Source organism: Marmota marmota, unplaced genomic scaffold, assembly GCF_001458135.2.
Source record: "Marmota marmota marmota unplaced genomic scaffold, marMar, whole genome shotgun sequence".
NCBI lineage: Eukaryota > Metazoa > Chordata > Mammalia > Rodentia > Sciuridae > Marmota > Marmota marmota.
Window position 1 is genome coordinate 530,555 of NW_026000172.1, and position 16,532 is coordinate 547,086.

A 16,532-nucleotide genomic window follows, 5' to 3' on the forward strand; every position below is an offset into this window, starting at 1 on the left:
ATCAGCGCAGAGCCTGTGAAGAGGGGGCGGGCTTCTGCCTCCTGAGCTGCTCTGGTCTTTGGAGTCCGCCATTCTTCCGATCCACCTGCAGCCTCACTGTCCTGTGTCCTGCCGTCCACGTCGCTCTACCACGGAGGCGCTGGGGACCCACCGGAGAGCGCTGCGCTCCCGATCGCCGGGAAATGGTGAGTGAGCGGGGGCGTCTGGAGCCCGGGCCAGCTGCGTGGAACTGGCAGGACTGGCGCTGCGGGAACCTGAAACGGTGGGTGGGACACCCCGTCCTCTCCAGTCTGCAGCCCCGAGTCCTCCTCAGGGCAGCGCCGCCCTCAGCCGCCCTGGCCGTCCTAGCGGAGCGCAGGTCCGCCGCGGCGGGGACCCAGCCCCCTTTCGGGTCACTGCGTGGTCGCCTCCGCCCTGTCTGGGCAGCAGCCTGCCAGCAGCCCGGCCTCGCCCCAGCTGTGCGGTGAGACTAGGGACCATCCTCAGGAAGGATCCACCTCTGTGCGTGGTGTTCCTGCGGGAGGATGGCTGGGGTCTCCTCTTGGGCCTCCAGAATGTGCGGGAAGCAGCACGTCCAACCCAGAGGAGCCTGTCCTGCAGCCTGGCTCTTTATAAATGTCTACGTTTATAGATTTATCCAGGTTGTGAACTATTTGTTTCTCATGCTGCATGGACACAGTATTTGTCTAATTTTTTTCCAAGTACTGAATGGTACTTTTTAAAGATCTGGTTTTTCGTTTTGAGCATTTTTCATGAGAGGAAAGCAGAGAATTTTTTGACCATTGGGGAGAAAATTGTGTGTGCTTTTCCCTTTATATTTCCTTGGCACAAAAACTTATCACGATTTTTGAGTTGGGATTCCCCTCTGCAGATGACAGTGTTTGAGATGTACTCACCCGACCCCCCCATCTTTTCCTGGCCCTGGGTTTCAGAACTGCCTGACACAGGTTGTCACAACTCCATGTCTAAATCCTCTTGGAGTGTCTAGTGAACGCCATTCCCTGGGTCTTGTGCTCCCAGAGAGTAGTTGGAGGTGCGAGGGTGAAGCCTCTCAGGGGAGTAGCTGAATGTTCTGCCAGATCCCCGCCCTCCACCTAAAAGGCATTTCAGTTGTTTCTTTTATTAGCTACTGTGAATAGCACTATAATGAAAAGAAGAGCACAGTCATTTTTTTGACATACTTATTCCAATCCCTTTAGATATGTACCTAGAATTATTTGGCAAGTTTTGACAGTGGCCACTTTAATTGCACTGTTCAGGCTGCAGGAAGTCTACTATTTGTGCATTAAGTCCCTGATGAAAGTTAGAATCCAGCCTGTCAAGTTGCCACTGGAAGAGTGTGTTGTGACTTTGTGTGTATGTGTGTGCTTTTTATCCTCTTTTCTTCACTCCTGGTGGGGATTGTGCCCAAGGAAGTACTTGCCCACCAGTGTAAAACCACTTGTTTGTGATCTGTGGAGATTTGCACATGCTCAGTTACCTTTGTTTGTAGAACTCAGGTGGTTGGGATGGAGACCCAGGAAGAAAAGGTGTTGAAGTTGATTCTGCCTAGATAGGAGCTCAGTCATCTGCAGCAGCAGTTGGCAGAGTGAACTGGTAGACCCAGAGCCCTTCTAGGGATAAACTGACACCTTTGAGATTTAACCCATTGTCTTCCCTGGTCCCAGGTGATGAAGCCCATGGAAGTACTTGCATGTCCATAAAAAAATCACTTTTTCCTGTGGTCTTGATACTTGTGTGTTTGTAGTCCCCTCCTCTCTCAGCCCTAGACAAATTAGGATGCAAACCACAGAAAACTTTAGAGGTAGGATATGTAGAGTCCCAATCTTCCTCTCCTAGGTCTCTCAATTTACTTATGACATGACTTTGTCTAAGGACTTGAAACATGAGTAGATATTTATTCAGTGTATCCATAGATGGAGGGAGAGTCAGGAGCCTCCTATTCTGCTGACTTTCCAACATTATCCTCCATTAATACCTGCCTTTTATTGTGGTGCTAGAGTTTGAACCCAGACCTTACACATTCTGCATGCACACTCTACCAGTGAACTATGCTGCCAGTTCCTGCACCTACCTTTAGATTGGGCTGACCATGCATTGAAATCTAATGTAATTCTTCATGTTTGGATTCATATTGCCTTTCTGTTGCTCTTGGCAATAGAAAATTTACATACACATGAATTTAGCTATGTATTTTGTTTGTGTTATGAATTCTTATTATTAATGCAATATTAGTTTTATACATTAGTGTCAGGTAATGATAGCTACTTCTCTTTTTCTAATTTAGGAGGAATTTTTTTATTTGTTCTAAATATTTATACATGACAGCAGAATGCATTTCAACTCATTGTACACAAATGGGTACAACGTCTCATTTCTCTGGTTGTACATGATGCACAGTTACACCATTCCTGCATCATGGGTAATAATGTACATAGGGTAATAATGTCACTCTAACTCCACAATCCTTCCCACTCCACCTCCATCCCCTCCTCTCACTCCCCCTGCCCACTCCCAAGTTCTTCTTTCCATAGTACGCCACCCCCATTATGGATCAGCATCTGTACATCAGAGAAAACATTTGGCCTTTGGTTTTTTGGGTTTGGATTATTTCACTTAGCATGATATTCTCTAGCTCCATCCATTTACCTGCAAATGCCATAATTTTATTCTTCTTTAAGACTGAGTAATATTCCATTGTATATGTATATAGCACAGTTTCTTTATCCATTCATCTATTGAAGGGCATCTAGGTTGGTTCCGTAGTTTAGCTATTGTGATTTGAGCTACTATAAACATTGACATGGTCATGTCACTGTGATATCCTCATTTTAAGTCCTTTTGTTTTAAACCAAGGGTAGGATAGCTGGATCAAGCAATGGTTCCATTCCAACTTTTCTAAGGAATCTCCATACTGCTTTCCATAGTGTTGCACTAATTTGCATTCCCACCAACAATGTCTGAGCGTTCCTTTCCCCCCACATCCCCACCAACACTTACTGTTGCTTGTATTCTTGATGATTGCCATTCTGACTAGAGTTAGGTGATATCATAGAGCAGTTTTGATTTGCATTTCTCTAATTTCTAGAGATGTTGAACATTTTTCCATATAATTGTTGATTGGTTGTATTTCTTCTGGAAACTGTCTATTCAGTTCCTTAGCCCATTTACTGATTGAGTTATTTGGCTTTTTGGTGTTAAGTTTTTTGAGTTCCTATATTCTAGAGATTAGTGCTCTATCTGAAGTGCATGTGGTAAAAATTTTCTCCAATCTGTAGGCTCTCTCTTTGTGTTATTGATTGTTTCCTTTGCTGAGAAGAAGCTTTTTAGTTTGAATCCATCCCATTTATTGATTCTTGTGTGTGTGTGGTGCTGCGGATTGAACCTTGTGCATGGGAGGCAAGCACTCTGCCAATGAGCTATATCCTCAGCCCTCATTTATTGATTCTTGATTTTATGCCTTGCACTTTAGGAGCCTTGTTAATGAAATCAGGTCCTAAGCCAGCATGATGAAGATTTGGACCTACTTTTTCTTCTCTTATGTCAAGCATCTCTGGTCTAATTCCTAGGTCCTTGATCTACTTTGAGTTGAGTTTTNAAGGCATCCCTGTCTTGTTCCAGTTTTTAGAGATAATCCTTTCTCTCTCTCTCTCTCTCTCTCTCTCTCACACACACACACACACACACACACACACACTCACACACAGAACTAGAACATGAAGATTATAAAATGTGAAAATTAAAATTAGTTCTCACTGCATTCTTTACATTTGTGAATATATATTATTATCGATATTATTATTGTATTGGTAAGTTGATGTCACCTTACATTCCAGGTGAACTTCAATGTCCCTTTTACAAGGTCAGCTATTCTTCAAGGTAAGAAGCTGTGTTTAAAAAGGGTTGTAGCCAGGAATCTGTCAGTCTTGTGTTCTGCAGCCACTGTTCTTCACCTGCCACTCAGGGCTAGAGGACCCCAAACCTGAAACTTTGACTACTCAGGGTGGATGGGATGACAGTTACCAATCAGAGGCACAGACAGGTAACAGGAGGTGGACTTCACATGTGGAAGGTTTTGTCTCTGGCTCCAGCCAAGCTCTGAGTCCATCTTCATGTTCTCTGATATGTGGGTGGCTTTGTCACTCTGACCTTCAGGTGCTGGAGGATTTGTAGAGAGGTTGCCTTGAAATACTAGAAGCCAGGAAATGGTTAAGTCTACAGGGGATTAGGGTTGGTTGGAAGCAGCCATACCTGGCTCTGGGGACCTGGGCTTTTCTGAGGTCAAGGATTAAATCTGAATTCCATTTCAGTGCTAGGACAGCTTAGTATTTTGTCCTTTGACTCCTCATGGTGAGGCTGGCCTGGCAGCCAGGGCTCTGGTGGTTTTGTCCTGTGCCCGATTGTTTACCTTTGAGTAATCTGAGTCCTCTCAGTGCAGCTCCTTCCCCATACCTCACACTGACCCAGAGTGGGTGATGAAGGCAGGCAGGGTCATCAGGGGGAATCCTGACCCATGAAAGGGATTCAAATTTGGGCATTCCTTATCACTCTTGTACCCTGAGGTCATGTTTTCCAAATCTGTGGAAAGCATGTTTTTTCTAAATGCTGTATTCCTTTTCCCAGTTCACTATTTATTAAATGTTTATTCATGCTACGTTTCAAATAACAAAGAATTGTAATTTATTTTTCTGAGTTATTCTTTGCATTTTTAAAATGAACATTTATAAGACAGGACAGCAGAGAATAATCACCCTTAGATGTTAAACATCTTTGTACCTTTTCTCCATTTATCCTCCGTAGGCACAGTTGCCATATTAGAATGTCTTTTTGTTTGTCTCCCCTTGGGAAAATTAACAGGATGATATGTCTTCAGTCACTGCAATATATTTTCCTCATTTGCAATTAGAATCTGCATGACACAGTTACCCATAGGTGCTTTCTCTCTTAGAGTTCCTAGGGAATAACAGCCTCTGTGTTCTCCTCTTCTCCTGCAGAGTAGCTTGGGTTTGGGGGATGGAGGATCTTGTGGGATCAGCTGGATACCCTAAAAAATGCAAGAGAATCCTGGCATAGGTTTCGTCTATGAGGGTCATGGATTTGGCCCTAACCCTAACCCTGGCTTCAATTCCCTGCAGACACATTTTTGCTCAGCAGATTAGCTCCTGCCGGTGAGAGAAAAGACAAAGATGATCCTTGTTCTTTGGGTCCTCAGAGTTGTAAAAGGAGATTAGACTATTCCAAAGAACTGCAGGTATTTCTAGGGCCAAGCTCACTTCATGCAGATAAGAGGGCACAACAGTGCCTCATGGTGGGATGATCTTTCAGTTCTTAAATGAGCAGGATATTGTGGAAGAGTTTCCCACTGGGCAGATGACCTGACTTGACCCCAGAGTCAGGCATGTTTGTGTTCAGCTGAAAAGTGCCCCCTCCCTGAGTTTGTCAATTTGAAAGATAAAAAAAAGAAGTTCAGTAACGTCATGTTCGGTTTTTCATAAGCTACAAGGGATTTTATTAGTTTTGTTTTGTTTTGATTGGGACCGATTAACCCCTGAGCCCCAGCCCCAGCCATTTTCTGTATTTATTTAGAGACAGGGTCTTGCTGGGTGGCTTAGAGCCTCACTAAGTTGGAAGCTGGCCTGGAACTTGAGATCCACCTGCCTCCGCCTTCCGGGCCACTGGGATTGTAGGCAGGCCCCGCCTTGCCCATCTAAGCCATGTATTTCATCAATGGTATTTGAAAGACATAAAAAATATTTCCTAAGAGGAAAGATACAGTTGGATTTCAGCTAAAATAAAAAAATAAAAAAAGTTACAAAGTGAGGCCAGTGTTTGGGACCATGAAGTGGTGTTGTCGGGGCCAGTGCTTTCTACGGGGCCTTCCCTGCTGCTGTCAGGTCCTTCCGCTCCCATCCTTTACACTGAGAGCTACACGGCATGGAACACGGGGTTCAGTGACAGGTGTGTTCGCAGTTTTGATGAAATGGAAAATTTAGTGACCTTTCTGGGAGCACAATTTTTAGTGAGGCTGTTTGTATACGTGCCAAACTCAGATTTGGTCGACAAGTTTATTTTAAAGATGCATCTTCATCCTAGGAAAGCAAGCATCTCTAGGTCAAGTAGAGAAGCACTTGTTTTCTGGTTTTATCCCCATTGCTCATTCAATAATGAAGACAAGGATTTGAGAAAAGGAAAAAATAAGTTTTCTTGCTGTGCTGGTGAAGGAGAAGAGGGGACTCCTGTCCCAGAGGCTGGGATTTTAACTGCCCTGGGGACCAGTGGGACCTTAGTGGTGAGGCTGCCCTCTGGCTATGCCCTGTTAGGAGTTATTATTGATCCTTGAGAGAGAGCCGTTTCTTGGATCTGCTGCTGTGGGGCTTGAAGTCTTGGTTTTTTTCATCCTGTGGTGCAGGAGCTGAAGGAGAGACAATCAGCCACAGGCAGGAAGAAGTTAATCTCACTCCTCCCGTGGTTAGGAAGGGGGAGAGGGAGAAAAGACAGGGGAAAGAGTAATTTTAAAATGAATCACAGTGTGTAGAGCAGCAAGAGTTATGTTCATTTTCCTCATAGTCAATTTTTATGGAAAAATGGGTGACTACATCTCTAAGCTGCTTCCTGCGCAAACTGGGTGATAAAGGGGCTCCTAGAATGAAAGGTTGTTGCCTGTTTTTGTAATTTTTTCTTTTGGAGTTTTACTAGAAAGGACTGAGGCCGTTCCAGCCTTGGTGGTGATGTAGAATAAGGATACTTTTGCACATCAGTTTCTGTCAGATTGTTGTACGTACTTTTTTTTTTTTTTTTATGGTACTAGGGATTGAACTCAGGGGCACTTGGCCACTGAGTCACATCCCCAGCCCTATTTTGTATTTTATTTAGAGACAGGGTCTCCCTGAGCTGTTAAGCACCTTACTGTTGCTGAGGCTGGCTTTTTGAACTCGTGACTCTCCTGTTTTAGCCTCCTGAGCCATTGGGATTAGAGGTGGGCACCAATGTGCCAGCTGTACATACTTTTTGAACTAAAGATTTCTTGGGGGTGGGATTGCTGCATGGAGTGGACCCTGTTGCATTCCTAGGGAGAAGCAAATAGAACACCTGGCAGGTGAGAGTGGGTGGGGCTGATGATAAATAGAAAATTCAGACTCACCTGGGCATTGTGATATATGCTAGTAATGTAAGGGACTCAGAAATAGAGGAAGAAGGTCACAGTTCAAGGATAGCCTGGGGAACTTAGTGAAAACATTAAAGATCAAAACAATAAAAAGGGCTAGTGATGTAACTCAGTTGTGAAGTACCCCTAGGTTCAGTCCCCAGTACTATAAAAAAAAAATTCGGAGGGTAAGATCAAAGAATCTTGTTCCATGAAGGCAGCATGTACTTAGGAGGGGACACGGAAAGTGTGTGTTGGATGAAGTTGAGGTATGTCAGACTCCATGGGGCTATAGGCAGGAGGGGAATTTAAGCCAATTTTAGGTAACAAATATTTTGTTCTGGCAACTAAAAGCAAACTCTTCAGTTAATTGATTATGAATATTTGGATTGTTATAATTAAGATAGGGAAGACCATCAAAGTCATAATGGGAAGTGTAACTTTTTGTTTTCCTTTGGGTAACAGGGATTAAACCCAGGAACACTTTAATCACTGAGACACATCCCCAGTCCTTTTTTATGTTTTATTTAGAAACGGTCTCACTGAGCTCTTTGGAGCCTCTCTAAATTGGTGAGCCTGGATTTGAATTTGTGATCCTCCTGGCTCAGGAAGGGTGACTCTCTAGTAAGCTGATGTAGAAGAACACAAAGGATAGGAGAGTATTTTCAATTGGCTCTTTCCTAGGATTACCTACCGGCCACATCTTCTGCCACTTTCCATCTGCTCTGTGTATCTTTTCTGTGATAACTTCCAGAGTTATTTGAAGTTGGTACATATAGTAAGTAAAGTGTTTTCCTTTATTCTGAATAATTATATCAAATTATTCAACATGTTAGGTAGTGGTACAGTCCCCTAATTTATAGGCAGTGGATAAGAGGTATAGATGATATCTTGGGCTGTAACTGGGTTCCCAGTTAGGTGAAATACTGCAGGTATGAGCCCCAAAGTTGTGGTATCTCTACCAACAAGGGTCCAAATTGAATTATTGGATAACTAGTTGTTAGGAAATCTGTTGATGTTCTGTGAATTCACACTCTTTTTGGTAGAAGTGGTTGCAGAAAACCAACATCATAGGTCAGGACTTTAACCTGACGCTAGCTATGTGTTGTTCACTGGTGAGAATCATGACCCTGGGAGACGGAGCATTTCCACACTGTGGAAAGGGGCCTGGGGGGGCCTTGACCTCAGAGGAACTTCTCCTCAGTTGCTCAGGATGTCCTCACCCCTCCTCAGGAAAGACCCCTGCAGGGTGCAGCTGTACAGTGGGTGCTCCCGGGTGTGGGGTGCCTTTATTCTAATGTGGACTGTGAGGACGACAGGTTGCTGACCTGACTTCTTTTTCTGTTGTCGCTTTCATAAAACCTTGGGGCCATATATTCCAGTTTGCCCTCGTATTTAAAATTTTTATTTTATGATTTGAGTTTAATATTTTTAATTATGTTTTGAAAATATGAGGGAATGGGGTGAAATTCTCTGAAGAAGCCAAGGTAATTCTTTCCATAAAGCAATGCTGTTTATAAATAATGAGAATCTAAACACCCGTGGGTCCCCATTAGGTAAACATGGGTGCTGGCAGTTCCATTGTGTCCCACTGATCTCCTTATGCCACAGGCACGATGACAGTCCTTGTCTCTTATTACTGCTCACAATTTTACCATGTATTTCTTAAAAATCTTTTTGCTTAGTTGTATGACTTTTGAGTTTTCCATAACTTATTTTTATCATTAGTATTCCATTAAGATGATTTTAAAGGTTCCTTTTCTTTTTGAACCGTCTCTCTGCCTCTGTGTGCTGAGCACATGCTGCCGTGCCACTCTCTGGGCATTGATTCACTCACTGTTCTGCTGTATGGAAATAGAATTGTTAAAGTTTGTCTTTTGATGATGTTGACAGTGTCATTTTTATTTGTTTCCAGACATTAATGTTTCATGAATATTTTACACATTGGGAAAAAAAATAGTAAAAAAACAGCATAAATTCAGATTTACTAGTAAATGTCAGTGAGATGTGTCAGCCACGTGGGCATTCATGCATGTGTGTTTGTTCCTTATGAAGATTTACCCTTCCTTTTTTGATGTCATTTTACTTTTTTTTTTTTTTTTTAGTACCAGCAGCTCAGGAAGCGAGGCAGGAAGATCACGAGTTCAAAGCCAGCCTCAGCAAAAGTGAGGTGCTACGCAACTCAGTAACTGAGTGTATGAGTTCAATCCCTGGTACTAAAAAAAATAAGTAAAATGACATCTTGGAGTAGAGGCTTGGGGGAAGACTGGTTGTCCTAGGGCTGTGGGGCATCTCCTTTTCTCCATAACATCTACAAGTGTAACCCATTGGGATGTGAATATTTCCCCATAACCTCCATTTCATGGAGATTTTTGTGGCCTACAAATTGGATCATGGTGTTGAGGGGTGAGTACAGAATTCATTCTCTCTGCATTTACTCCAAGTAGTAAATGCGAGGAAAGAATCCGAATGTTCAAGGAAAACCCACACCCCTCAGGTATACAAGAGTCTCCTGTGTACTTCAGCGAGGAAGAATAGGGGTGGGAGAAGGTCCAAGGTGTCAGGATGTCTTGACTTTAACCTTGGGTCTGACCTGTTTTTCAGTCATCTCTGTTCTTCCCGAGCTCATCACCTCGAAAAGATTTCTTTACTTACTTCAGCTTCAACTATTCCCTAACTGTAAAATGTATTTTATTAGTAGAGCTTCAAACATAAGAAACTTCAGCCGAAGCTACAGGACAGAGTTGGATTTTAGAAAAGGAAGTCAGCCTTACATTACTTTGTTTAAATGTTTTATTCGCCTATCTTTTTGTCTAGAGTGTTCTTTGTGAGTTTCTCATGTGCTATGGTTTTGTTGTTGTTGTTGTTATTGTTTGTTTGTTTGTTTTTGTTTTTGTTTTTTTGAGAGGATGGAACCCAGAGCCTTGTGCTTGCAAGGCAAACCCTCTATCCACTGGGCTACATCCCCCACCAGGTGCTTTGTATTTTAGGAAGTGATTTCAATTGAAATTTCAGGGATTAGCTTTGGAAATTCTACCAGAAATAATAAATAGGGAAAATCTCTTTCATTACAGCTAAGGAAAAATGAGTGCAGTTTTTCAAAATTGAGTGGTAGCTGCATAGGTAAATTTCAGATTTACCAAGTCATCCATCAGCTCCTCGCCCATTAAAGGCCTGTGATAGTCAATAAGTCATACATCTTATCATCTGGATACTGGATTTTTTAAATATTTATGTTTTAGTTGTAGTTGGACACAATACCTTTATTTTATTTATTTATTTTTATGTGATGCTGAGGATCAAATCCAGGGACTCACATGTGCTAAGTGAGCGCTCTACCACTGAGCCCCAGCCCCAGCCCTGGATATTGGAGTTGAATAGTAAATCATATGAGATAATGTTAGACAAATCCTAGAATCATTCACATGATTTATGTTTTAATAAATGATTTGTTATTGCATAGATAGCAACCAAATAGTACATTTATTCTCTGAAAAAGATAATGCTCTTGCTTTTCCTCTTGAGGTATGTATGTCAGTGTTTTGCACATTTATTGCCTCCTGTGGACATAAACACTGAGTTTGGCCAGTCAAGTGGGCGGTGCATGCCTGGGATGCCAGCTACTGAGGAGGCTAATGAAGGAGCATTGTACATTTGAGATCAGCCTTGGCAGCTTAGGGAGATAATGTCCCAAAATAAAAAATGAAAAAGGCTATGGGTGTTGCTAGTAGTAAATCTGCAAATACACCCTGGATTCAATCCTTACTACATAACAAAATCCCACTGAATGTGAGTAATTTTACCAATTAAATAGTAGGTCCTTTCTCATTTAAAACTAAATGAATAAAATTGGGAAGCAGAGGGGTCTGAGCTCAGTGAGACTTCTAGTTAATTTAATCTTGAGGTCTTTGGGACCCATGTGTTTTGTTTCTTGAGACCCATATTTTCCAGATATGGGTTTGAATTGTAGGCAGTCATTCCTGAGAAGGAAGTCTAGAGAAGAAAGAGGAAGATGTGATTGGTTGCCACTTTGCTTCCTTTTCCTCTCAGAATAGTCAGCTTTAACTCTAAAATATGTATGCCCAGATATACCCCCTATACCAGGGGCCTTCTATTCTCACACGTCACCTAAGCCAGGCCAGGCGTACATGACACACAGAATTCAAAAGGTTTTCTTTTTGACAAATGAACATCGGAAAGTCTTGATATCCTAGATTTCCACTGGGGATGTTTTTGGGTCATTAGATATTTCTGAAGAAGTGAATCATGCTTTCTTTATTTTCCATCTGGATGGTCCAACATTGATAAATACATAAGAGTCAATAAAATGTACATTTGTTGCCCCTAAGAACTTATTAAGTCCTAGAAGAAGAGAATGATTAGAAGAGATGATGATTAGTCTCTAGAATGCCATGGAAAGTCTTCTGAAGTTACCTATTATATTATGTTGTTTTGATTTATACCACAGCAGTGATGTGTCTTTTTATGTCAGTTGACATGTTGTACCAATTTGTTCTGTTACAGCTGTTTTATCCTTATTGGCTTGGTAGGAATGCTGCCTGCCAGGTTTTCCCTATAAAGTTAGTTTTTCTCTTTCTCTTATAGGCATCTTGGTAGAATTTTTCTAAATAATCTACATAAACCATCATATTTAATGTTAGTGTTTTTCTTTGTGTCTTGCTTTGGGGAATGCAACTCTGCCTTTGGTCTGCCACAGACGTTCCTTTATTCCTGGAGCTGCTGAAGCTGACCAACTGGAGGTTTCAGTTCATCCCACCTGCAGCTCACAGACATAACCTCATAACCTCCTTGCATTTCCCATGAAAGAAACAAAACTCGTATGTTTCCAAAGGTCTGAAAATTTATAGTGTACCTCAAAATAAGTTTGGAATAACAGGAAAAGTGAAGAGTGTCAAAGACTCAGTCACTGTAGCCCTTTCTCTGTACTCAAGTGTGTGTATCACAACAGTGTCTTTTAAAGTAGCATTCATCCCAAATTGATTTATAAATTTTATAAGACGGAATATAGGACTTATTTTCATTTGCATGAGAAATTGTTGTTTCAGTGTATAGAGTTGACACTTCTGTGTGTGTATAGGTGAAACACAAATATCGTTTAATCAATTTGATCTTGTTTCTTTGCATTTTTAAAAATATTTTTAGTTGTAGATGGACACAATATCTTTTAAAAAAAAATATATATATATATATATATATATATATATATATATATATTTTTTAGTTGTATTTGGACACAATACCTTTTTTTAAAATTTTTATTTGGTATTGAGGATCGAACCCAGGGCCTTGCACATGCTAGGTGAGCGCTCTACCACTGAGCCATAACCCCAGCCCCAATGGACACAATATCTTTATTTTGTTTACCTAGTTTTACGTAGTGCTGGGTTCAAACCCAGGGCCTCACACATGCTAGGCAAGTGCTCTACCACTGAGCTACAACAGCAGCCCCTAGTCTTCTCATTTTTAATCACTGCCCTTCTCTGGAAACATTCTTCTAACATTCACACTTTAAATTGACTTTAATACTGCATTTTCTTCTGAATTACAAGTCAAATAAACTTGGGTGAAAATAAGGCTCTAACATTTACTAGTTGTTTCACCAAATGTCTTAAAAGATGAACACTGTTATTGCTATCACATTCTTTTAGTTTTATGCATTAAGACATGAAAAACTCTTACATAGTGAAAAGTATATATTTGAAGTGGTTGAAAAGGATTGTTGTTGATAGTTGCTATTTTAATAAAAGTACATAAATTCATTAAAATATTTGAACTCAGATGTAGCAATGATTTTTCCTACAGTGGTCTACCTCATTGCTCTTCAGAAGTTTCTCTTAGAGCCCTGGCACTACTAGATTGGAATCACTCCTGCATATTGAAGAAACCAGGACCCATCTCAGAACTAGTGGATCAGAGTCTGCATTTTAGTAAATCTGTAATTCATGGCTTTGCATTTAAAATTTAAGAATCACCCTTCTTACCATAAGAAATACCTCATCTGAGAAGTAGACAATTTATCTTATAAAATATAAAATTGCGATTAAAATGTATATTCTTGTGTTAATGCCTTAATTTCACATTTCATAAAAGTGGAGTTTATATACTTTTTTTTGGACATGATACTTTCCTCAGAGTCAGATAATAGAAAACATCACTATGTTAAAAAGTATTTTCCTAAATAATTAAAGTCAGTCCCCTATTTGACAGCCAGGTCTGCTAACTCTCATTTCAACTTCAGTCAACTGAAACACTCTGTAGATGATCAAATGGTCTATGTGCTATTAATTTACCTATTCTTGTTTCAGGAACTGTTGACATTCAGGGACGTGGCCATTGATTTCTCTGAAGAGGAATGGGAATGCCTGGAGCCTGCTCAGCGGAATTTATACAGAGATGTGATGCTAGAGACCTACAAAAACCTGGTTTTCTTGGGTGAGCAGAGCTTCCCTTCAGAGTTCCTAATTAATCAGAATTCCTAATAGTATAATTTTCTTCCTGTGCAGAATATCTTTTGGGAATTTCTACACTGCATGAATGAGTTTCAGATGTTTTGCTTTCAAGAAAATGTCATGGGCAGTTTTTGTTAAAGAGAAGAAAATGTTACTGTCATTTTTTTAGTTCTTAATCTTTCCCTTTCTTGAAGTGATATATGCCCTTCACTTTAGATTAGTGGTGCTGTAATTCAGTGATACAGAATGACAGGACCTACACATCAAAGTTCAATTTCTTTCCTTTATAGTACCAGAATAAAAGTATCAGTGGTCACAGTGATAACCTCAAGAAATAGTCATTTCATTTTCCAATAAGCACATGGTCTCTAAGCTGTGTTTGGGCACCTTCCTCTGAAGCAAAGGAAAGAGTCCTGAGCCATGTACCCAGGTAAGTAGAAATTCATGAAGCAGAGGACACAGTTGAGAGGTCCAAAGCTCAAGGAGGAATCCAAACTTCCAAATGTTGATGGAGAGGTTATCATGCCACAGAAATGGTTTTCCAGGAGCTTAGATTTGTTCTCTTTCTATCCTACAAGGACAGGTACTGCCCTGTGTTTAGCATGCTTTCAACCTCTTCAGTCTCCTGCTTCTACTGTACTGATGTCACAATGTTTTAAGATTAACAGCTCAAACACTCCCCTTTGCTTGTGAGGGTCATCGTGATCTGACAGCATTTCCATTATTTGGGGCATTTCTTGGAAACCTATGCACATTTCTGGAAAGCTCTGGGTGAAGTCTTTGTAGTATCATAAAGAAGTTTCTCTAATGTCACTTATATGTTTATTCATTGAAATTCTCTGCTGGGTACAGTGGCACACACTCAGGAGGCTGAGATAGGTGTATCGCGAGTTCAAAGCCAGCCTCAGCCATGGTGAGGAACTAAGCAACTCAGTGAGACTCTGACTCTAATTAAAATACATAATAGGACTGGGGATGTGGCTCAGTGGTAAAGTGCCCCCAAGTTCAAAGAGAGGGCAGGAGGGAAGGAAGGAAGAAAATACTGGATTTTCTGTGGAATTTTTCTATCATATGAATGTCAGTGATTCACAGTGAATGCTCATTTTGGGTATATATGGTCATAGGTGAAAATTACAGTTATATAAAAGGATTTGTAAAATAGTACATCCATGGTTATTCAGAATTTTGTTGTTTAAATTTCCATTTTCATTTGCCTTTTTCTGTTTCATTTTATAGGGTAGATTTAATGTTATAGTGTAGATTTCCTCACATGAGTTAATGGTGTTTTTATTTTTTCCTACATTTTATGATTCAATTGCAATTTCTAATATTTCACAATTAGCACAATGTAAAATGAAATTAAGACACTCCTGACCCTTTTTTCCACTGCCAATAAAATTATATTTGATATTTCTTTAATTATATTTTTTAATACTTTTTTTGAACTTATAGATGGATGCAATACCTTTATTTCATTTATTTATCTTTAGTGGTGCTAAGGATTGAACCCAGGGCCTCGCGTTCTAGGCAAGTGCTCTCGCATTATAGGCAAGCGCTCTAAGCATTCTCAAGCGTTCACTGAGCTACAACCCCAGGCTCAATTTTATTTTTTGGCTTTGTTTCTATTGCCAATAAAATTACATTTGATATAAAATATATCTCGTAAGTTTTTGTCTTAAAGTATGTTTTCCATGTGATGGTTATTGCCACACCAGTTCCAGTCAGTTTTGTGTGTACTATTCTTATATACTTTTGCCTCCACATTACGTCCTTAGATTTAGAGTCTCCAGTAGACTACATGAAACTATTTTTTTATGTTTCCTTTGCTTCTTGTTATTCTTTTTCTTTCCTATTGCTTTAACTTGTGATTCATTAACTGCTATAGTAACATTCTTTGATTCCTCTTTCACTTTCCTTTATTTTGTGTGTATTTGTTTTGTCATTTACTTTGGGATTTTTATAAGAATCATTTTAAGCTTACACTACATTTTAATCTGGCAACAAATTAACTTGAGTTTCATAATAAAATTCAGCATATTTATGTATCCTTTGAAAATGGTTATTGATGGCACAGTTATTTCCATCATTCTGTCCATTCACCCCTTTCACAGTGTTCCCTAGCTCCTTTCTGAATTTCAGCCTTCTACTAAGAAATTGACTAATTATCACACTCAAGTACCTTTCTCATTGGCACATCTTTTACTCTTGATGCTGTCAAGATTCTTTGTGAATATTGAAAAATTGAGTAAAATGTGCTTCGAGTCTTTAGTGTTTTTCCTACTTGGAAGGTAATTGAGCTTCTTGATCTTGTTTAGATATGGGTTTTTGCTCCTATTTATACTATTATCAGATTATTTTTATTGATACTAGAGATTAAACTCAGTTGCTTTTCCACTGCCCTTTTCTTCAGGCCTTTTATTTTATTTATTTATTTATTTTTAATGGTATCTTACTAAATTGCTGCATGGCTTCAAACTGTGATCCTCCTTACTCAGCCTCCCACATTACTAAGATTATAGCTGTGCACAAACATCCCTGACTCTCTCAGACAGTATTTTTGAAGAAATTCTTCAATTACACAACTTTTGTATGTTTCAACTAATGATTTTGTCTGAATTTTATTCAATTTTCTGTGTTCTGGATTAGTTAACTTATTTCAAATGTTTTTTTAGGTTCTTTGGGTAATTTGTAACTCTTATTTTCCTAATTGTGAATTTCTAGTGTTTTGTTCCTTTTATTAAACCAAGTGTCCGTTTTTCTTTTTGTACTGTATTACTTTTTATTCACCCATTTAAAAACCAGCCAATAGTAGTAATTTTAGAAAACAATATAGAAGTTAGTAAAGAATTGGAAGAATAGGGAAGCACAGTGCTACATACTTTTAACCCAGGTAATAGGAAGGATGTGCAAGAGGATTT

At 40.0% G+C, this 16,532-nt stretch overlaps 1 protein-coding gene across 2 annotated transcripts in view; it reads left to right on the top strand.

Moving 5' to 3' along the window:
* Positions 1-16,532, top strand: part of LOC107159731 (zinc finger protein 519-like) — a 23,121-nt gene continuing 6,589 nt past the window's right edge. For both annotated transcript variants that reach the window (XR_007342176.1, XM_015506348.2), the window contains exons 1-3: positions 1-185; positions 3,837-3,879; positions 13,471-13,597. Coding sequence is in view for 1 of the 2 variants with exons in the window: in XM_015506348.2 (XP_015361834.1) it covers positions 3,847-3,879; positions 13,471-13,597 (160 nt within the window). In the remaining variant the exon portion in view is untranslated. The remainder of the gene's footprint in view (positions 186-3,836; positions 3,880-13,470; positions 13,598-16,532) is intronic.